At 38.2% G+C, this 23,861-nt stretch overlaps 1 protein-coding gene across 5 annotated transcripts in view; it reads right to left on the bottom strand.

Annotated features, from left to right (window-relative positions):
• ASB7 (ankyrin repeat and SOCS box containing 7) overlaps positions 1–23,861 on the bottom strand; it is a 30,424-nt gene that overhangs the window by 4,157 nt on the left and 2,406 nt on the right. For 3 of the 5 annotated variants that reach the window (XM_030457415.1, XM_030457416.1, XM_030457417.1), the window contains 3 exons: positions 19,829–19,925; positions 16,692–16,952; positions 9,157–9,762 (listed from right to left, as the gene is read on the bottom strand). In XM_030457415.1, coding sequence (XP_030313275.1) covers positions 9,157–9,762; positions 16,692–16,902 — 817 coding nt within the window. In that variant the 5' untranslated portion in view covers positions 16,903–16,952; positions 19,829–19,925. Of the gene's footprint in view, positions 1–6,693; positions 6,861–9,156; positions 9,763–16,691; positions 16,953–18,700; positions 18,764–19,828; positions 19,926–23,861 lie in introns of those variants that run through there. The other 2 variants (XR_003987997.1, XM_030457419.1) reach the window with 2 other exon arrangements.

The raw sequence follows: 23,861 nt of genomic DNA, 5'->3' as shown, positions 1-23,861 counted from the left end.
TGAAAAGAAAGAGAAAAAAAGAGCAGAACAGCAGACATTGAGAAATCCTGTCCCAATATACCCTTCCAGTTTTCAGCACCGGTGCCTCTGGGCTTCCCTAAACCAGAGATTGCACTCAGATCTCTGTCTTTAAGAGCTGTGAATGGCCTGTTCTTTATAAATCTGTCTAATGTTTTTTGAACCCATTCATACTTTCAGTATCCAAAACATCCTGTGGCAACAAATTTCACAATATAATTAGGCGTTGGCTGGAAAACTACAAAGTGCTTTTATTTATTTTAGATCTGCTTCCTGATCGCTTCGTTGCGTGCCTACCATTCTCTGAGCTAGAAAAAAAATAACAAATAATTGTTCTCATGCCAGTCATCATTTTACATACCTTTGTATTCATCTCCATCCTCCTCTCATCTTTGGTACCTCTGTTCAAAACTGAAGACTCTATTTAATAACCTCCCACCATGGGAACTACTCCAAACCTCTGAACCAAACTAGCTGCCTGCCCTTTGGGCTTCTTCCTCATTCTGCTATCTCTTTTTTGAAATTATCCCAATAAAACATCAAAACTGTGCTACTCAACATTCTGATCATTCACTTGACTGTGTCATGGCCTGAAAAAAAAAAAATAATGATAAAAAAGAAGCTTACACTGCAGTCATGGCACCCAATACTCAGCACCATGAACAATCTAGATGCTTAGGCTGGCTATCAAGATAATCTGTCACCAACAGAGCAACTTCTTCCAGTCTTTTATTATCTATATAACCATTAATAGTAAAAGACAGTTCTTGCTTTTGCAAAGAAAGGCCTAGAGATTTTATTGAGCTGACTGCTCCAGTCAATCATTTCTATAAAAAGCAGTTCAAACCAACAGAAGTGGCTTTACATAACTTCGATGGACATTTCCAATTAGCTTTCCTGAGCTTTCACCAATTAAGCAAGGTATTTTTGAAGAAGAAAATGCCTTTTGTGTGGGGCTGGATGTGGGCAGGTTTTACAGGGAATAGTTGGATGCTGTCAGCTCCCCAGGCACAAACCTGTTCAGAGACAGGAGGGTGTTCCTCACCAGAGCTGGCTCTGGAGCCCATCCCTTCTTCCATCCTCCTCCTACTTCAGCAATAAACCTTCTATCAGGTAAAGAGATATGGATATGATGAGTTTATGAGATTTCCCTGGCAAGCACAGAGATTATCAAACTATTTCCTGCTTTCTACTTTGGGCATTTTGTAGATGGTTTCAGCTAACCTTTGGAGTGAGTTCCTCCTTTTTCCCCCCTGTGTGAGTTTTTCTATAGAAATGGGCTGACAGTCAGGTATACACTGGGATTTATCTTAAGCACTAAAATTATCTGAGGTAAGCCAGCAGAAGTAATGCATGAAAAAAAAAAGTCTCAGTCTGTTCTTAAAAGAAATTAGATTTGAAATTAGAGAACATGAAAATTTGAGATTTCCTTCATATAGGTTTAAAATACTTTTATTATACTTATCACCACAGCATCTAAATGTCAACTTCTTATTATATCCTTCAGCCATGATTTAGAGTGCATTAGATTATTAATTACTTTGCCCACTGGTAGTTTCTTCATAGCCATTGTTTTGGGGTGGTTTTTTCACCTGTAGAAATGAATTTATACAACTTGGACAACAGCTGAATGCTCAGGCTTTAGGGAAAGTCAAACTACTTCTGGTAAGAAACCAAGCAGGAGAATCTTTATGGTGGTGACAAAATAATTCTAAGGCTTTAAATGTGAATGCAAACAGGGTCCAAGAAGTCTGCACCTTTTCAAAAGTTAACTGCAAAAAGCAGTGTCAGAGGGTAGAGAGGACTACAGATCCCTATGTGTATTTTCTGTAATGAGAGCACATAACAATACAGCCAGGAGACACTGATTTGGTTTCAGAAATGAATGCCTTTGAATGAAACATCCTGTGGGGTTTTTCTGAGAACAAAATGAACAGACAACTTAAAATACCCAGAAGAAATCGGTCATCAGTTAACTCAAAAAGACCTGATTATCAAATGTATGACATTTCCCCCTGAGAAGCCTAAAAATATTTCCTGGGAATGTGTTAACAATGGGCATTTCCAGTGTTAAGCACCAGTTGCTACATCTAGTGGCTGTTAGTGTCTTAGGTCATGCCTTGCAAATTCCAGGGTTATTAATGCATTTGTGATTTATTAGAAACGGTGTCTAGAACACTTACTCATTCTTGATTGCATCTGAATGAAAAAGGGAAAAAAAAAGAAAGGATTACAGACCAATGTCAGTGAACCTTGGTTTGGCAAATGAAATATGTTATTAGTAATTTGGCAAAGCAAGGGAAGTTAAATGATGAATAAAGTTCTGTTAAAAAACGATTAGGAAGTAGCAACTTTGGCTTTATCCCACATCACAAGTTTGGAAAGTTATTTAGGCAAATAAGCTAGGAAGGAAGAGAATTTAAAAAAAAAAAAAAAAGAAAGAAGCAAACAAACAAAAAGCCACAAACATAATAGGCAAGATTGACCTAATTACCACACTCGGGCAAAACAGTGACATAAAACTCCTGATCACCTTAAAGAAAAGCCTCTCAAAGGGACACCTTGGTGTTGTTATCCCAGAGCAGCCAGGTTGTTGTCACCCAACCTAAGGTGCAGCCACCTCCTGCTGCTGAGGAGCTGAAGGTTTGCTGACATGTTCCCCAGAACAAGCCAGACACTTCAGTCGATTTATTTTGCAAGCTTTACCATGATAAGCAAAGAAATTAAAGTATTAATTACAGAACAAAAGAGATGTACAGTTCATCCTCTGGCTTCTTTTCTTTGTGCTCTGTGCTAGAATGGAAAGCAGAAATTCTCACCAATGCATTTCTTTTGTATAGTTTCCCAAACCCAACAGAAAGTTTCTTCCAAACAGAAGAAGTCCAAAATGTTGGGTTGCAAAATAAAGAACTGCTTTTTGATTTTTTTTTTCCTCTCTAGAGGCAGCAGACTTCACTGTGTGTAAAAATTAAACATTTTCCTAGCATGCACTCTTAAACTGCTCACAAAGTAAGCTCCTGAGCTTTTTCCCCTCTTAAATAATCAACAATTATTTTATGTAAATTATAAATTCTAAATTATTATTATGAGATTTGCAGATTAATAGATTCCCTATTAAATTAAGGAAAAAATTGCTTATTTAAACAAGAAATTATTACAATTAAACCTGAATTTCCACTTGATACTCCATTATTTTCTTTATGGCCATTTCAAGATTTTTCTCCTGTTTTAGCTCAGACAGACACAACTTACACTTAAGATTATGCAGACCATGCTCCTCAAGATATAAAGCCCTAACTCACCCAATAGGTCTAGATTTAAGGATAATTAAAATGTATTATCAGAACCAGTACCTCTGCCAACACTGACTCTTAGGGACTCTCACCTAGCTTCAAGAAAAAGTGTTGTAAAGGTGGAATCCCCTACCAGTTTCCTGAACACACAAGAGCACCTGCACAAATCAAAAATCATGAACTGACCTGTTCTGTTACCCAAGAGAAAATCTAGGAGTAATTGAAATTAATATTTGTAAGCTGCAAGATCCTCTCTGATGTTCTGTTCTACCTACTAAAAAAAAAAAGTATTTTTAAAAAAGCAAACAATTGATTGTCATTGGCTCAAAGAAGTTAGTTTCTGAAGAAGTTAAAAAAGGGAAAAAAAAAAAAAATTCAAAAGCCACCCACAGTTTGCTCTGCAGCATTAATACAGTTCTCTAGAAAAAAAGCTTCCAGTGGTATTTCTCAAACTGAGTGTCTGCCACTCCTGGGAATTGTGAAAGGCTGAAAACAGTAGCAGGAAACCATTTGGAAGTTTCTTTTTAGCTGCAAAGGAAAATTAAAATAAAAAGTTTTGTGAAACATTCAACTACTGACGTATGGCTGGCAGCAGCTCAGCTTCTCTAGAGTATCAGAACAAATATTTATATCTGCAGCTAACTACTAAATCCATCCCTCATTTCACAACTGTAAAGGAACTCAGCTACTGCCAGCAATTAAATTTAGTTAGGATTTTGTTGGCTTTTTCTGGGGGAAAGGTATTAAAAAAAAATGATTAAACTTATCAAATGGAACCTTATACCAGCCAGGAAAGAAACAGGGATGAGGATGATCCTGAAAGGATGTGATCACCTAGCAAATGGTGGCTGCTGAGCTGAAGGGGAATTCATCTGATCACTGCACTAGGAGTTTAAGTTTAGGAAATTCAGTGCCTTGTACTCTGTAAAAAATAACAGCAGAGTAACTAGAGAGGATATTTGGTTTTCCAGCATTCAAAACACCAGAAACAAACCACTCTCAGGATTCTGTAAGTTTAAAATATGGATGCAAGACATGCAAGGCTGAATTTAGAAAAAGAATCACAGACTGTTCAGTGAGAAAGTGAACAAATCCCCTGAACCAGTGTCAAGCTCAACAGGACAAAAAGAGCTTTTCATTCTTTTTAACTGGATATTGTACAAGTTCTTTTTAAAATAATTTCTAGCTTAATTTTGGGTTCACTATGCCTCTGGTAGAATACTTGAGCTCAAAGTATGTTTTCGTTGCTTGTTGAAAAAATAATTCTCCACAATGAGTTTTGGATGTCTGTAAAATGTTGGTATTTCTGGCACACAAAGTCTGTACCAAGGAGGAGTGCATTTTGGATGGAAAGTTTATATATGGGAAAGCAGAATATGCCAGTAAAGCTCAATGTTTAGTATAGCAGGTGTATTTAGCACTGAAATTAAGATTTTAAAATGCTTGTATAATTCTCTGTTTTAAAAAAAAAAGCATTGCTAACATTTTAATATATTCAGTCTTCCTGAAATTGTGATGGAAATTCAGCTGAGAATTTAAATATATAATAATGCCTTTATAGCTGTGTACAGAACAGTTGTTCAAAGGGGAGTGGGGTGTAGCTATGCCTTACATGCCACTTGTAAAAATACTTATTTATTCATTTATTCCATAGGCCTCTTCAAAAAACTCTTTCAAAGTATACATCTGTATACTATATACACATCTGTACAGATGTGTAAAAAATACTCAACTGCCTCATATAAACAGTCAACTGCTCTCTGAGTTGGTAGCTACATTTTTCAATATCAGACTTGCAAATTAGGAGTTTAGAGTTAAACAGTTGTTTGAAAGGTACCTTCCCTCTCTATAGAAATAAAAAAAAACAGGCTGGTTTTTTAATATAAAGGTATCACAAACTACACTGGTCTTTAACAAGTAGATACCTGCAATCTACAGAAAGCAATCACAGTATTTATCAGAGATCCAACTAAAATGAAAACCAGAAAATAACCCTTTTCCCTTAGTTCCCTGCATAACTCTGGATGACAAAGCAGACCACAGACATTAGTACAACATTTGCAGCAGCACCCAAGGAAGCAAAGCTTGCAAAAGTTCCTCTATGTTAAAACAAACATGAAGATACTGTTTCATCTGTAATTATCCACGTAATAAAATGTGTAGAAATCTACTTAATTCACTATGACACTTCTGTGTTTGTGAAAGGTTCAGCCGCAGAGACCCTCTTTAAAATGTTTTTCCAGTTAAAAAAAAAAATCCTAGTGAAAAGTTATCTTAATTTTGCAAAAGGATAGAGAGAAAGAACCTAAGGATTTTCTTAACAAGATTTTTGTCTAAGTTTCCTGCACATTCACAGTACTATCTAAACCTAAACACGAAATCACACTCTCTAGTCAAAGCCAAAGATTTGCCCTTTGAAATTTTTTTTTTTTTAAAACAAGGAATGCAGATGAAATACTTGTAGTTTAATTCATTTGGTGACCTTTAGATCTTGTTCCAGATCTGAAAGTAGTTCTTTGATACCTGTTAACATACATGCCATAGTACACTCAGTGCCTATATCCACTTACACAGGGAAGCAGTTCCCGTGGCTACTCATAGGCTCTCCTGTCCGCTACTTTACCTGAACAGTGATTAAACTAAATGAGAACTGTGTGAAGGGGGAAGGGTTCAACCTTATTTTTATTCCCCCTTTAGCATCTCAATAGTTTTAAATTTTCTTCCTAGTACTCACATCATTTTCCTACCTCCAGGGTTCTCTTAAGTTTTCATTTTCACAGACCCCATTCACCTTCAGGTTCAACACAAATCTAGGACTGCAACTGCAAGTTAGTTCTGTAGATGTGTACACTACCAAGAAAAAAATAAGTCTTTATCTAGCTCTAATACATATTATACACATGCATTTCTATTTTAATTTTGCACTAGTGTATTCCAACTTTAACCACTGACACTCCTGAAGAGGCAGGTTCAGATCTCCTAAAACTGAAGCATTATATTGAAGTGCTCTCAAACAACTCTTTATCAAATGACCTCAGATACTATGGTGGTTGCTAATAAATGTTTTCTGGAGTAGGAAAGTGGAATAAAGATAATGAAAAGGAAGGCAAGAAATAAAATCATTGAGTAGTTTTCATCTTCAATGTTGATTTTTTTTTTCCCACAGGGAGACTGTACTCATTTTTGTATTGTAAAACAAACAAATAAAAAAAGGTTAAAAAAAGGACATGGGTGATCATCTAAACACTACAGCAACAGCAGACTCAAAGAAAAAAAACTTTGTTGTACCAAACTTCCAGCTTTGTGCTTAAGTACTGAGAGACACAACTACAGAATAATTTCCTTCCTCTTAGAATTCATCTAGGAGCAAAGGAATCTCTACCTGTAACCAGGAAGAATATCAGACCTTCAGGGTCAAAACCCCAAATCCAATATCTTCTTGCAGACTCTCAGGGCCAATACTGAGCATTTCTGAGAGCTTGGTTTCTTGCCTGTTATTCACAACGGGGGACCTGGGCTAAAGGCTGCGATTATTACCGATTACAATACCTACACCAAAACAAAAAGAAATTGATATGTGATGTTTTCTGAGGAACTGAAACTGTATAAATATGTTTTCTGAGTATATAAAAGCACTACTTACATGTAGACTGCTAAATATTATCCCATTAATATGAAGCCTGCAAGCACGTTCACTTGAAGACAGATTGGTTTGGCAATTCATAATTCACATATATTAATCTTAAACTTTTAACCTACTGCAAAGGTAAAAAGTAATTCCTGTTTTACTATCAAATATATTTTTTTCAAAACTTCAGATGCACATAAACAACTTACAGCTCTAGAATCCTATATTAAGTGTAAGATTCAAATAAATAAACTAGAAATTCCTGTCAAGCCCTACAGCCAAGGCACTCTCACCAACCACGAGAGAACTTCAGAAAGATTGCCCCTAGAAGAATCCTCTAAAAATCTGGTAGATTTTTCTTCTAGGAAAAACATGTTGCAATAGGCTCAGAAACAAGATTCTTCCCCATAGTGCTACAGAACCTCAACAATTCCCTGCACACAGTCTGGTACAACTCAGAACTCTGTTAACAAAATCCCAGTTTGCTCTTTTTCCACTTCATCTCTCCTGTATCAGCTTATTAAAATGATTATTCATGAAAACTGTGGAAGTCAGTGCTTGGATATTTATAATAAGGGCAGCAGAGTCTGCTTTTAGCTGTTTGCAAACATATATTCACAATAATTTTGCTCAGAAGCAGAAAGCTGAAGTGCTTTTGTCAGGACTAGTGCTCCCTCCTTTCCCACTTCTCCTTCCAACAGCACAAAACTGGGATAGTTCCAACACACTGTTAGATCAGCCACAAATTCAAGCTACCTCTTAGTAGCAGAATTTACTTCTCACTTCACATTAAACCCTTAAGGTATGGAATCTGCAAACTCTAAGCTACAGTACTGGTTTCCAACCTTCTGAATTACTCTGAACACTGAAGCTGTTTAAGGCTTCCTGCCTACTACCAGTCAGCCCCATGGCTGTGAAAAATGGAAAGCCTGGATATTATATCATCCACTAATAACCCTGGTGGTGCTACTACATAGTGAGAGGCTCCCAAAAAGTAAACCAGAAATAAAGGCATTTGAATCAGAAGGGGCAGGCAAAGCAACCCAAAACCTGCTACTTGCTTGCATTTCTTATTATCAGCTTTCACCTTTCCAAAAATTCTCCTCGGATTTCAGACAAAAGGAAAAATAACACCACAAATCAAGACAAAAATGAAATTCCAAATGCTGATTTGTGTCTGCTATTGACAACAGATCTCACCCCCAGCCCACACTAAATTTCAGTTTCTTTGCAGATTATAAAGGGTCCTTCACTCCCATTAAAAACTACCATGTTAAAAAAAATTAAAGGAACTGTGGGCAAAAAAAACATACATGAAACACCCCATCCTCAGCTGAGCAAAGATAATCCAAGTAGGATGATAGTTTATCAGGCTATCTGAACATCTTAATCTTTGAATTAGCAAACTCCTTCTAATTGATAATCAGCAATTCCCAAAAGCTTTAGGCAATACTGTAATTATGAAACACTCTGACAGCATTCCACGTTGCATGAGAGAGGAACAGAAAACGTTCAGTTGATTTAGTACACGAGAACCTGATAATTAAAAGTGACCAGAATACAAGGAGCCTAATACTTTTTTTAAAAATCAGAAGTCATGATGAGTTAAAATCTTTTTCATATTTCAAAGACATCAACAAAATCAAATCAAAGCTACACAGGACATGAAACCCCTTCATGCTGCAAGCTGCATGGAATTTTCTTGTCTGGTGTAGGGGAGAGAAGGGAACGTGGGAGAACACAAAGCAGCAAAAGCTTTCTGCCCTAGTTGTAGTGCCAGGTGAAAAAGCCAGCAACTGCAGAGTATTTATATGATTCAAATGATGACTAAAAAAAGGAAAAAAGCAAAAGACACAAAAAGCCCCCAAACAACAAACCCAAACCCCCAAACCTACAAAACAATTTAAGTTCTAACGGCCATTAATAAAATCAGATTTTTACAGTTCACTTCTGTTAAAATTAATGCTTCCTGTAGATATTGAAACAAAACTAATTTAATATACTTGAGGTATAAAATATACTTAACATCAGCACCTTTGCCGAGTAAGAGATTCCCAGCATCACAATCCCTTCACCTTCCCAGAAATTTTCTAGTGCATTTAAATAGCATCAAGGGGCAGAAAGAAAGCTTTTTTTTTTTTTTTTTGCTGGGGTTAAATTCAAAGAAGGCTTTTAGAGGACACTGTGTCCTGTGATTAACTTCTCTTACATACATACTTGTCACTTCTTGTAAGAAATCCAGACAGGGTCGGCTACTTCCAGAAATACTTATTGAAACAGCCAGTGGGGTCTGTCCTTCATAGTTCCTTGTGTTAGTGTCTGCTCCGTAATTATACAACATTTGTGCACAAAGCACATCATCTCTAAGAGCAGACAAGTGTAAGGGTGTCTGCCCATCTTCCAAACGACCCAAGTTTGTGTCCGCCCCTCTCTGAAGGAACATTCTGCAGTAGGAGTGATTGCTTTTGATCACAGCGTAGCGTAACAGGAAACCATTCTGAATGTCGATGTTGGCGTTGTGATCCAGGAGGATTTTCACACAGCTTGACCTCTCCCTGATAATAGCCAGCTGGAGCGGCGTGGTACCTTTATCACTGAGCGGATCGACCTCAGCCTTGAACTCCAAGAGGAGCCTGACAAACGAGTCTCTGCCGTAGTGGGCTGCGACGTGGAGGGGAGTCCAACCATCGTTGCTCTTTGCATTGATAATGTCGCTCCTGTATTCCGACTCCAACATCAAGCGCGCGATCCTGGCCCGGCCGTGCATGGCTGCGTAGTGCAGGGCAGTGAAGCCTCCGATTAAGTCCTTAACTGTGGGATCAGCTGAAGTTAAAATAAAATTAAAAAATAATTAGAAGGTATTACAGTAAGCTGGTGCTGCAGGGGAAAAATAAATAAAAAAACCCAAACAAAAACCCGAAGCAGTTGAGTGTTGGTCTTCTCAGGCATAGCGTGACAGGATTATTTTTTTTTCTTTTTGTACTTCAAACTAATTCTTGCTTTCATGAAGATGCTATTTTTAAGAAAAAGTTAAATTACTTTTAAGAAAGAGTTACACAAAGGAAGACTTTTTCTTTCATATACATATGTTTCCATTTGACAAATAGTTTTCCACATCTTCCTAGCACTCTTAGGCCAATTACTCAAATCTCTCTGTCCATCCAGTTTTCCTCCAGCCCTACAATATTACATTTCTTTCTCAGTGCTCAATTTTATTTTATTTTTTTTTAATTTTCCCTTGTGTTGCTTCTTGGTCTTAAAAAGAAGCATGTGTAGAAACATCTGCTGTCCCAAATTGCGGATGTTCTGTGGTCTGGCAGCATTGTATTGTTTTTAGGGTGTAATACTGCACTAGGTAAAATGTTTCTCTGTGGTCTGTAGGATTTCCAAAGCATGTTGGATATATGTTATTTCACATTATCTTGATAAAGTCTGTTTTTATGGATGATGAATCTGTTCTGAATTTCTAGCTTTACAAAAATGTAAGGTTTTACAAGAATGTAAGCATCCACTTATGGAAGGAGTCAGGCAAAACGTTAGTGCAGAATACAAATTAGGACACAAATTTTTTACACACACACACACACCCCCAACATTGCACACAATCTGATTTATGAATTTTAAAATTAAAGTAATCAAATCAATTGACTTAATTTCCTCAGGACACCCGAACTTGTAAAGCAAGTCACTATTCCCAGGCACCAAATTAATGACTGAAGGGAAGGAGCCTTGTTAACATTTCTCAGCTAGAGAACAACCTTGGCTGAGAGGTTTCTCCTTCCACTATCCAGAAATGTTGCCTGCCAGATGCTAAAAGGTACAAACTACAGTTTGGGAGTTTGAAGCAATTTCCTAACCCAAGTCTCTTAGCTGGTAAAGAGAAATCTGGACACGACACAAGCCTTAAGGTGACATCTTCATGCTCCTGTGCATCGTTTGGAACATCTGCTGGGGTCTGTCCTTCACAAATGCTTGTGTTGTTGGCTGCTCTGTAATCATACAAGAGCTGGGCACAAAGCCCATCATCTGTAAGAGCAGACAACCAGAAGGGTGTTTGTACACCTTTACAGCCCTGTCCCTGCATCCTGGTACACTGAATTCTTTCTAATTCCTCATCTATACATGGTGCTTTTAGAAATAAACAGCAGTGGCCTAGAGAGGGGATTAAAAAAAAAAAAAAAAGACCATTGTGACCATACAGGTTTAAAACAAACTTGACTGAAGGCTCTGAACACCCACAGCTCACACACGTAGCTCAAGAGGACCTCTTGTTCCCCTGCTTTCTGCTCAGTTGCCACCACACTCAAACAGTAGAGGGGGAGAGGGTGGGAAACATCTCAAAATTCAGTCCTGCTGTAAGCTCAATAAAATATAAATTGCAAGCTAGTTTAGTCTGAACACAGCTGAACAACCAAAGGTACTAAAAAAATACAACAGGAATAGGCTTCCCAATATGAAACCACTGTGACCATATCCAGATAACACACCAAGATCATCATACCATAATAAAAGGGCTTCCAAGAAAGAGTATACAACACAGCTGCAAAAGTGATCCAGCAACTTGAAGGATTTTTTTATTTAATGCAAATTGAAGACTGAGGGGAGGAAAATAAACTAACAAAAGAAAAAAAAAATCCAAGGAACTCATGCAGCCTGACTACAAAGAGAAATAAAATGTGAGGACTACCTCTGGTCCAGAGAGCTGGAATGTAGAAATAATTAAGATGAAAGAAACTGTAGTCCCTTCATAGTAACAGCTTTCTTAGTCTTCTGTGAAGCTGTGTAGAGTCACAGTAACCTGAGGTGAAGCAACTGGCAAAGCATCCACAGCTGAGCATGAAAATGAAATCAGTGACTGAACAGGTGGCTCCTAACCTGCCCTATGATGATGTCCAAAACACACCAAAAATCAGCAAAACCCACAAAGTTTTGTTAAAGATACTGTTTCAAAGTGATGCTTGCAGCTCCCATAGACCCCTTTTCTGCACTGCTCAAACTAATCTAAATTATATCCTGACAGGTAAATAAACCAACTAGCATAAACACAAGAATTAAGATGCTGAGGACTGGTATATTCTGAAGGACAGATTTAGGAAGATGGACATAACATCTTAACATCAAAAACAGAGACAGCAGCAGCCAGGGCCAATTTCTACATAAAAAGTTTTTTAAAAGTAAAACAAAATAAACCATGTCATACCTTCTTTCTTCCATGCTGCACAGTGCACGTAAATCAATCCTTTCTACCCTCAGCTGAGGTGCAGGATACGGCAGACACCCTCTTTATAGGCTATTTCCAAATTCAATCAGATATGCTCCAACTTTGTGTACATCTATATGTATTTTCATGCAAGTTGTTGTAAGCCAAACCCAGCAATTTACTTGCAAGTTATTGATACCCTTTACCTATGGTTTTTAGTACCTTTCCATGCTTTTCCTCCTCCCAAAATTTCGTTGCTCTTGACCACTTCAGTGAACCAAAAAGTATTAAGTCATGTAAGATAAGTGTTTGAACAGGAAAAAACCAACAACAACCCCCCAGCTGGGGAGCAAAACAACACAAACAACTAACCTTCCAAAAGTAGAGCCAGCAGCAAAACTTCATGGCAAAAATATAGTAATTCCCATTAAGATTATGAGTTTCTGCTGAGCTAATACTACCAGTCTGGCCCTTGATTAAGGAAACAATTTTAATAAAGCCTGAGCAGGTCTGTTGCAACTCAATCAATGCTTTGCTGCCATCTCCTGGAAAACTTCTGAAACTTCAGAAGGGCTTTCAGCAGAAGCTCGACCTGCATTCTCTTGCATACAATTTCCATTCTTTCAGTCCCTGTGTTAGTGAGAGTAATGCTACAAAGCTGATGTTGCCTTAAGAACTCAGGTTGTTGTGGGTTTTTTTTTTGTTATCAAAAAGCTTTCATATTGGTATCATGCTGTAAGGAAACTCTCTCCCCCTGAAATGCAAGGAAGCTGGAAATCAATCTGGAATGATTCTCTGCTTGCCTTTCAGAAGCTGCAGAGGGGGGAAAAAAAACCCCAACAAACCAAAAAGTACCTGGTACAGGTGTGTTTAACTAGGAATGGATGAAGTCAGCACTCATCTGCATTTTTTAAACTTGTCTCCACCCTGGCTATCAAACAATTATAGTTATTTCTTTTCAAGCTTCCCATTAATTTAAGGAGAACATAATCTAGAAACATGAAAGAGCTGCCTTTGGTCACTTCTAATGTTCTCAAGTACAAGGTATAATAGAATGGAAAAACCTTGCACTGCTTCTCAAGAGTTCCAAATCACTGTAATCAAGTTCAGCTGAGACAGAGCATTTGCAACACTGAATGACATTCAGATTATTTTATTTCATGCTAAAGTTGGGCACCTAACCTAGTCATTTACTGTTAGTGGAACTCTTGCCTAATACTGTCATCTAGAGGACACACAGATTCCTAAACAAGAGTAGGATTTTAGAATTCCAACTTACAGCTCAGTGGGACAACCTCCTTTCTTTCCTGCCTCCTTCCTTAGGTCACTCTGTCACAGTCTTGTTTGGGAAGCCAGAAAAGCAATGCTTCTGCCTTCATAAAGTACTTCTATTATTTCAAGCTTACTTCCCCCAGTTAGGATTTAATTCTGACCACAAGGTTTACAAACATGGCTACATACAGCTTCAGTTTTCAATTCTCTGGGGCAACACTGATATACAAAACCCCTCAGGAAAGCATCAGTTCAGACACAGCATCACTTCATGAGCTGATTTAGGGGGATGGACATTTGGCTCATCCTCCAGGATGAGCCTCCCTGTGACCTTACTGAAATGCAGACACCTTGTAGCCAAAACTAAAACAAATAAATAAATAAATACTTCTGTTTGGAACCTCCCTCTGCTACTCTTAAATTTCTAGGAGCTTTAGTGAATAATTTATTGACTTTAATACAAGTCACCAGAAACTGTCCGGCTCAAATAGTATTGAGAAAATATTGCCAAGGACCAGCTAACAACTACACACTTTGAAGACTTCAGCTAACTGTAATGATAACAGTAGTGGTTAAGGATTAATAAAACACAATCCAATGCTGGAAAAGAAATGTATGCTTCAATATGCAATTTTGAAAATAATTTTTCAAAACACACTAAAAGGGAAAGAACTGAAAACGACATTCCCTATTTTTGTGTTGCTCTCCTGTTGAGCTTTGTGGCTGTACTTCTTTAAGGACAGAAAGAGCTGGCTTCATAGAATTTTCACTTTACTAAAATGAGATAAACACACCAAAAAATAAAATCCACTATTTTTCATGAAAACCCAGTTTCTCCATGGTTCTAATCAACTTTATTTATTATCTGACCTATTACCTCTGTATCTAGCTGCTCTTTCTGCTGGCTTCATCCTTTAGTGTGGGCTCGTTTCTAATGCATTTCCCCCATTTATCTGTGTCTCCTTGCTCAGCAGATAATAAAAAGCTTCCTCCTCTTCCACCATCTCCACTGAAATCAGCCAATCTGCAGGCACAACGTTGCTGCCTGGCTCTTTTCTTTGCTAGTGAGCAGTGATGGAAGAGAATTAAAAAAGCAAAAGCAGGAGGCAGCTAGGTCATGACTCCCATAAGAAGCTACCTTTTATTTCCAGGTCAGTGACCAGATTCTTTCTCAGCCTATATTAGCCCAACTCCATCTCCATTCCACTACCATCCAAGACCATGTCAGGAGTCTTCCAGCACCCCAGTTCTGAGGCACAGCACTCTCCTCTCAGCAACAGCCCAGGGTGGTTTTCTCATTCCTTTACTTGTAAAACATTTCCAGCTCTGCTAAGCTGCACCATCCCTCTAGGGAGCCACAAACATCACCAGTTGCCCCTTCCTTCCCACTAACATCTCAGTTCCCTCTCTCCCCCAGAACTCAATCTGCTCACTCTCACCACCTTTTTTATTAGTCACAGTCACTTCAATGCTCTGTTTACTAAAACACCAGAAACTTACTTTTTCCTTCACCCCCAAATAATTTGGGTCCATGAGGATTAAGCACCAACATCACAATAAACCACTTCTTAAGGGGGAGAAATGTGGAGACTGAAAGGTAGACACCAACCTCTTGCTAATGAGGCAGAATGATTAACCCAGCTTTTAAGAGTCAACTCATTCACTGCTTAATAGCTCATTTGTGACATTATTATGTTTTAAATACTCATTATCTTTTATGCCTTTGTTTTGAGGGAAAACAAGGCACAAAACAGTGCCAATTTTCTGAAGGAAGGCTCAGCTCCAGGAAAGCTGCTGTGGATGACTAACCCTCACACTATTTGTAACTCAACTTTTTAGTCCTGGTGATTAAATCCCATACTGCTCCCAGAACAAGGATGTTTCATTATAGGCAGCTTTCACGAGGCATCAGATTCAGCTGGTACTTCAAAGATCAACAACAAAAAAACCCAAACCACCCCATCAGTAGCTATTTAATACTAAAATCTGTACAATGAAAATACATAGGAATACATAAGGGTGTGGGTTTTTGGCTGATCATCTTCAAATTCACTAAGTTGCAAACAATGTACCTCAAGACTTATGGCCTAAACATTCTGAACCATCAAACTGAAGGTTTGAGATCATCTGCCTATATTACATTTCAGAAGTAGCATTTAAAGTTATCTACTAATGCAATTTAGCAGCTTCCCCCCCTTGCAATCAAGACAGGAGGGTTTGCCAATATTAGAGGGTTAGAATCTGCAGCAGGTGTATCAATAGGATCCAGCTGTTCAGGCTGCATTTCACTACTGCTCTTAAGGAACATCCCCCTAATTGTGCAAATGCCAGTTTATTGATGCCATTCAATTTTAAAGATGATGCATACATCTGACACTGTGATACACATAAGGGGCCCATATGGCCTCATAAGTAAAGCATCAAAAAGATAATTTCAGTTTCCTTGGGACTGAAAACATAATTCATTTGATAAGAACAGCACTAGAAGAGAAGATGCTATGCTGCTCTTCAAGAGCACTAATCAGAATGTGGAGAACACCTACTAATCTTTATTTTTCCTCTCCAGTATCACATTAAAAGATTAGGACCACCCACTTCTAAAAACTTAAGATGGCCTTGGGAGAAGATATAGCAAAGAAAAAATTCTGATTTTACCACTTTGGGGGGGTAATAATCATCACCCAAGCAAGTACAGAACCTAAACTAACAACACTCAATCGGTTCTTGAAATAAAGCTTCATTGTGGCTGGATGCAGCAGAGGTGTAAACTCAACTGGAATAGGTGACACTGAAGTCCTTGCACATAAGAGTACTATTTTCATAAAGTTTAACAGATTGTGTTAAAGCCCATACAGAAATTGAGTCTTTAATGTGACTGGGTAACTTGCTTGAGTGTACTGAACAAGCTTCCCTAGGGTTTCAATTCAAGGACCTGCCTTCCTCTAATAACACCCTCTAACAGAAAAGAAAAGCCTACAGTGAGTGCTGCAAGTGAATTTAATTTTATAATAAGCCCTCCTGCCCTATTTTCATAAGGCTAATTCCTTCTTTTAACAGTTCTTAGGCAATTCTGGGGGAAATAAAAGAAAAAAGGAGTAAGGTATTAAGATATAAAGGTAATCTATTACCTCATTCATGGAACATTCATCAGAAGGAAACAGAAGGAGAAAAAAAATCAGCGGTGGTCCGATAACTAACAGGTGCTGGAAAGCCCTGCAATGGAAACTGGGCTAGAAAGCTGTGAGATGGATTTGAAGATTTCTTCCTCTAGGCAACTCACCTCCATGTTCAAGAAAAACACGGACACATCTCTCTTTCCCTCTTGCTGCAGAGAAATGAAGCAAAGTCCAGCCATTGGCATCTCGACCGTTTGGAGAATATCCTTGCTCCAGCATCTTGCGCACGGTGTGAACATCGCCAGCAGCAACTGCAGCCTGAATCTGCAACTCTTCCTGTAGCTCAGGGTTCCTCCGACAGTGATGGTGTAACATCCTAGCTGAATCTGCCTTTTACAGAAGTGTCATGAGGTCACACGAGTCACCTTGAATCAATATAAAGCACGAATACATTAGGATTGGGACCAGGAAGGAGATACCTCGAAAAAACTCGGCGCTAATTAAAAGCAACGTTAAGATTTACTGTCTGCATGCAGGGCAAAGTCAGCTTAGACACAGAAGGAAAAAGAAAAATCTAACAATCTCACTGTTGCAAGCAAAACCATAGCATGTGGTTCACATCACTGAACTGCAAAAGAAATGGACACTTACACTTTCTAAATAGGAAACATTTTCTCCAGCAATGACAGCATTAAACAACAGTCCACGATTTAAGTACCTGAGCAATAAGCAAGAAGTCTGCAGAACTCAACACTCATTTAAAAATCACAAAATGGTTAATACCACTTACTCCAGAGATAATGGTTGAATAGATGATCTAAACTGCTGTATGACACAGCACTGCTTTGCTAGAGCAACTATGACACTCATTTTTTTTTTTCAGGAATGTATCACCTTGCAGCTTCAGTGAAAATATTTTCATCTTACTAATGTATTTTTTTCTGTGACCTACTGCACGTGAATAACAATGAGTTATTCACTGAGTTTCAAACTGAAAGCATTTATTTTCTTTTTCCTGCTTCTCTTTTCCTTTTTTTTTTTAAAGACATAAGCATAAACTGGGAAAGAAAGCACTATACTCCACACACTCTTTGAAAAGTAGTCATCTACTTGCTACTCAGCTGGGGACAAGAGAAAAATTCAGGTATTTGGGGATTCTTCCACAGTACACAAAGTCTGCTAAGTGCTCACATTTTTACATACATTGTGTATCATATTCCATTAACAGGTATTCCTAAAATAAAAAGGAATATCAGAAGAAAGAGAATACAAGGTTACTAGAAAGGTAATGCTGAGCAATAGCAGTGTCAGAAAATACTCCAGAGCTGTGGAATGCACACAAACACAGAACTAGAAATAAAAAAAAAATTAAACTTTAAGACTCCTGTAAGGTTAATCAAGAATACAGTACAAGGAACAGTTCTAAAGATGAAAATTAATTTTAAGCAAAACTGAAAATATACAGCAGCAACCTTGTTCTATTGGAATGTCAACCTCCATCACCACCTAAACCTTCTCTTACGTAAATATCATAAGGATTTCCAGATCCTCATGATTCATAGGGCATTCAAGACACTGCAATCAACTCCCTACATCCCACTGGGCACTTGTTTTCCTGTGATCCAGATGTAAACACAGACAAGAGCAAAGTGAAAACATCAATCACTGCCACCTTTCCAGATAAAAGCAGAGATATCCACTCACTCTTCTGTAACCTGGCTGTGCCCATCACAACCCAGTTATCTATCTGCTTCTTGGAGAGAGAGAAACCCAGAATTAACAGGTTGCTGCAACAACCCTACTTACATTGCAAACAGAGAAACTGCATACAGTAAATCCTTGTCTTGGGTATTTATAAATGCTTCAACTTCGGATGGATGGCAACAACCACTATTTCAGCACTGCATTATGAAAGGAGACTTTTTAGCTCAATGGGCTGCACATGGCTTAGGTCCTGGCTTTGTTTTGTTTTATGGTGTGAAGACCTTTATCTGACACTGGAAGAAAAGGGGATTTAGCAGCCAGCAATGCTAACTCAGTAGTTCAGCTTTTGCAGCATATTCCAAAATCAAACTTGGTTAACCTGATGACAATGGAAGTATTTCTATTGACTCTAATAAGCTTTTGCTAAGCCCTTTTCTAAACTCCAATTAGCACTTCAGAACATGCTCACCTGGAAGACAGTGAGCTTGACTTCATTCTGGATGACAGCACTAATAACACTGTGAATGAAATTCCAACTACAAGATCTTTTCTTTGCATTTACAGGTGAAAACTGATAGTAGAACCTAAGTATGAGCCAGGGGACACCCTTCAAAAAAAAAAAAAAAGTCAGTGTGGCTCTTTGTCCCTACTTTCTGAATGTGAACAGAAACAGAATATGAAAACTTGTCTCCCAAACTGAGACTGCCTGACTTTCTACTGCCATTTTTACAGTCCCTTCTTAGAAAGGACTAATACTTTCAAGATCTCGTGTGATCCTGAAAATTAATGTCAAACTAGTTGCTCAAAATGCTACAGAAAGAGAAAGGAGAGAACAGATTAAGAAAACTGGGATTTCTCACTTATGGGGACAGCAGTATTCCCCCTGCAAATAGCTATGAAGACAGTTGGTTAAGAAAAAGCAAAGCTCTTTATATTGCACTTCTGAGCTGGTGGGTATATTTGTAATGCAGCATTATAAAATGTTGGCACTGGCCCCATATGTTGCATGTGACTAGCAGAGATTATTCAAATTAGCTAGTACTAAAGTACATAAGTACTAAAACATACAAAGCAGAAGACAAAGTCAAGCATAAGCAGCTCCTTTTATCACTTGTGCAGTTTCTGTAAATATCTACTCTTCCATCTCACCCCTATGGCAAGCAATGAAATTCAAATTACAGGAATGCTTAACAGCAACATTAAAGGTTTGGGGATAGTTCTAGGTACACACCAGCTTAGGAAATATTTTCATTCCTGCTCCATAGATAATTTACAATTCCTGTTTGCATATCCCTATTTACACCATCAATCTTTGGAGAAGGAAAGGAGGACTACTGGAAGTCATTAATGCCATTTGGCACTTAATATTTAATGTTTTGCAACTGTAATCAATCTCATTTACAATACAGTATCCATTTGCACTGCTACATATTGGCTTTTTCCATGCAAGCAGCAAAAAGACATGAAGTAGAGGGGGAAAAATACACCTGTACAGTCTTGGTTATTTGTTTGCACAGTGCCATGAAAATGGAGAACAACAACCACTAAATTGATCTGACAAGCACAACAGGATAAATTCAACATATTCCTGAATTACCTTATAAGAGGTTGTCACTCTTTGATGGATGTCCCACTCTTCATTGTCTTTACTGTTCATAATCCTGTGTGCCCACATGTGTCAAAACCTGCTACCCCTTAAAAAAAAAGAATTTTGTATTAGTGACAAAGAGCAAACGTGAGAGTTTTACTTACTTTTGCTTCATAACTGTGCTAGAATGCTACATTTTAATGCAGTTATGCAAGAAAAGGACCTGAAATCTGTTTTGTTTTTTCCATTATCAAACAGTTTGGGTGGGGAATTTGCTTCTGCCAGATGAGAAAAAGGCTGGAGTATTTTATGGAAGATAAGAGAAATGAGAGATGTGCTTCCTCTCTGAAGTAAACCTTAAAGAAATGGCCTAAACTCTTTTTTTAAGGATTAGGATATCTGCTCCTGCCGTGGAACAAGAATGGATGCAAAGGTTACAGGAGGTATTTCTGCTTGACTGCTCAACATCTCCTTATGGGAGACAAATGCCAGGAAAAACCTTCAAGATGCATTTAGTTCCTTCCAACCCATTTCTGTAATTTTTTTAAAAATTATTTTTTGTTTTGTTTGTTTGTTTGTGTTGTTTTTTTTTTTAAACTCCATCCCATCCAGGCTTCTCTATCTAAAGAATAAAACCTGACAACACAGAGCACTGGCTTCTCTGTCCTTCATCTGGGGTTCTAGCACCACCAGAGAGTTGCCTTCCTCCCACACAGCAGATGAGGCTTCCAGAAAGAGGTGAAGACACCCTCACACTACAAGCAATGTCAGCACCTCAAAAATCTTCACTCTTCTCCTCACCCTTAATAAAAACTATTCTGTAACTAAGTTTACTGAAGATGAGTTACAAACTCCACCCAGTTTCCTCCTTCAGACCAGCCCTCCTCATCCTCCTTCCTTGTCACCTGTACTTAACGGGATCAATCCCAAAACTTGACCATTTCTCACAGTATTGTTGAGAGCTTTTACTCATCAATATTATTTCATTAGTACTTTGCAGACCTCTGCCTGCCCTTTTGTTCACTTTGGCTGCAAGACTCTCACGACAGGACCCCCTTATCATCTGTGAGCACTGCAATAATATAATAAAAAAATAAAAGCATTCATTACTTCACTATGCAGCAGATCACACAAAACCAACTGTGACTTGTTTCTTCTGCAAATGAGTTGCAGCAGAACAGTTATATGAACTGTGCAGCTTTTAGCTTAAAATTTCTGTCATTTAACACAACATAAAATCTTGCTTTCCCAACGATAGCTCAGAAGAGGATGAAAAAAAAAAAAAAAAAAGCTCTCTTCATCCCTCTTATGCACATTTTCTAAGAGCTTTGCTTCCCAAGATAAAACATACAAGGTCTGCAGATATACTCACAGCCCTGCACAAAACTGCACTGCCATGACCTAATTTGATCACATTTCTAGCCTTGTTTTTTTTGCATAGATGATCAGTCGTTAGTTCACCTTTTTTTTTAAATTTTTTTGCATGATTTTCACTTTAAAACCCACACATTTTTTATTAGCTGATGCAAATTAGAATTGCACTGACTTCACAGACTACAGACAAGGTAACAGATTGCTCCACTAAAAAAGTAACAAGCTTTTTTCCCCCCCAAAGGAAAATTAGCTGCATATGGCAAGAGTAAAATCTGCAACTTTAATAAAAAGAAGTCATATTTAGTGAAAGTAAAGCTCAGTTACTCAATGACTTGACAAAGTTTGCTTAAAATACTAATAATTGTAGTAGAAGTAGCATGCTAAATAAAAAAAAATAGGATAAACATCTTCATTATCTATTGATAATGTCTGAGGCTGTCAGAGAGATCTTAGACTTTGCTAGATCGATGTGTCACTTCATTAAAGTCACTGCAAGCATCATGTGGAAAATTAATTCTGACATATATAGATACTCACTTTAAAGAAAGTTTAAGGTTGGTATGAGAAGCAAGACCTTGCAATACAGTATTTTGCTCATTCAGATGAGCTAACAGACCTGATTGCTAAAGCCTAAGATTACCCATCCAAGAGCAGAAAAAGGACCAATGATGTTAGCCTGACACTATGTCACAGGGGAAGTGTACCATTACACATGGCATTATCTAGCCTTGACCTAATCAGTGTAGATCCTAGCTGTCTGTGGTTGAAGTATTTCAAGACATTTAAATCAAATAAACAAAAACAAAAAAGGAAAGCCCTGTGGAATAAGGATAATCACATTAGCATTCATTATTCTTGCAGCCTGCTTCTCCCACCCATTTCAAAACTCAGACAAGCTAAATGTGTTCTCACTCAAATGGCATTTTAAAAATGGTCAATAGGTGTCTGACAAAGAAAATAAATGCAACTGTCAGCTTCATATGTTGCTCAGGTTCCTATTTGACCTCTTCAGACAAGACAAACAATCACGTTATTCTTTGTGTTCCCATATCACAACGTTTGCAACTAGCATGAGAAATATTAAATTCCACTGAGCCTTATACTCCTGAATATGTTTTCTCCTGGATGTCCTGTGCTACATCCCAGACAGACATCAAGTGAGGGATCCAAGTGATGAAAATCACCAAGCAACACATGTGAATTGCTGGGTCTGAGAGCCATGAATTAACAGTCCATGAATCCAAAGCCTCACAGAGGAACTGCTACTTCAAAGGCAAGAAGCCTTCACTCTTCACAAGTGGCTATTAAAAGTTACACATCTCTTGTCAGAGTTTCTGTAATGCCACCTTGTAGCTTGGACACACTTGAAAATAAGCAGAAGAGTTGATCTAAAAGTCCTCCATGAAGTTCAGGTGTTTACAGCCCTGTCTGATGCTGTATACTAACAAGCAGCTGTTGTGCTGTTACATTCTGCAGGTGGCTGGAACTGAAGCACAGAGGTGTCATTTTACCAACTATTATCCATTTTACAGAGAGGTCCTGAGGTCTGGTTTTTGGGCCTGATGGAGAATTAGTGAAATCACTCAGCTCAAATAACTTCAGGTGTGCAAACTGGAGAGCAAAAGAAAAGACCCCACCTTCAGAAAGCATGGATAACACATCAGCTATTAACTGCCCCCAAAATTCCTAACCTTAACCACAAGGAAGAGCCCAGTGAAGAAAATCCTGCAAATCCTCCCAAATCAAGGACCTCAATGCTAACGCTAGAGCAAGACCTGGATCTTTCTCAGTTAAGAATGTTGCATCAGGTTTGCACAACCTCAACTCTCCTCCCTCAAGATGTGGACAAGCTGCAGGGACCTTGTGCTCTGCAGCACACTTGGAGACCCTCCAGTACCAAGCATCAACCAGCTTGCAGTGATGCTCTTCCTAAGTTTTAAGCAGCAAAAGTCAGCGGAAAACTTAGCCCTAAAACTAATAATTTGTAGCAAGTGATGAGGTAAAAGATTTACATGTTTTAACATGACCTGCTATCATTAGGGAATCCAAACACCAAACACCATTTCAAAGAATGACTGAAGGAGAAAATAATGGGTCCTTCCAACCACACTAAAGCCCTAATACCTGTAACACAGCTGAAGAACAAAATGAGGGCTGCTTATAAACTTCCTTTCATTCAGCAGTCTCTAGAAGACTCTGTATTTCTTTTTAATACAGCCTGGAAGAATCCAAGCAGATAAAATTCATGGGATTACTTCAGTGGATAAAGTGAGGTTTTCACTGCAATAATATCAGTCTGTAAGCAAATGCTGGAACAACAGAAAACAGCCTCTCAGTCAGCACATTTCCTTCAAGAGTTTAGAATTCACAATAAGGCAAAACAAAACCAAAATGAGGATATAGCCTGGAGATTAATATAAAATGGATGTGCAACTTTATCCAAGGGGCTTGCTATAAGCTGTGTTTCTCCCAGAGATGGAGAGCAGGACTCCAGCACATCATTCATCTCTCTTCCTTGTTTTCATCATGTGCAAATTTCTGCCAGAAACTAATTTGCTGATTCCTGTGAACTCAATTCCACTCTCTGCATCTGAATAAAACTTTGCTGCCCTGGCATTTCACGTTAGGAAGGAGCTTCACAAATGAAATGAAAACTTCCATTGCTTTC

Source organism: Calypte anna, chromosome 10 (assembly GCF_003957555.1).
Source record: "Calypte anna isolate BGI_N300 chromosome 10, bCalAnn1_v1.p, whole genome shotgun sequence".
Classification (NCBI taxonomy): Eukaryota; Metazoa; Chordata; class Aves; order Apodiformes; family Trochilidae; genus Calypte; species Calypte anna.
The sequence above is the reverse complement of the archived record's forward strand: the minus strand, read 5'-3'. Positions and strand labels throughout refer to the sequence as shown.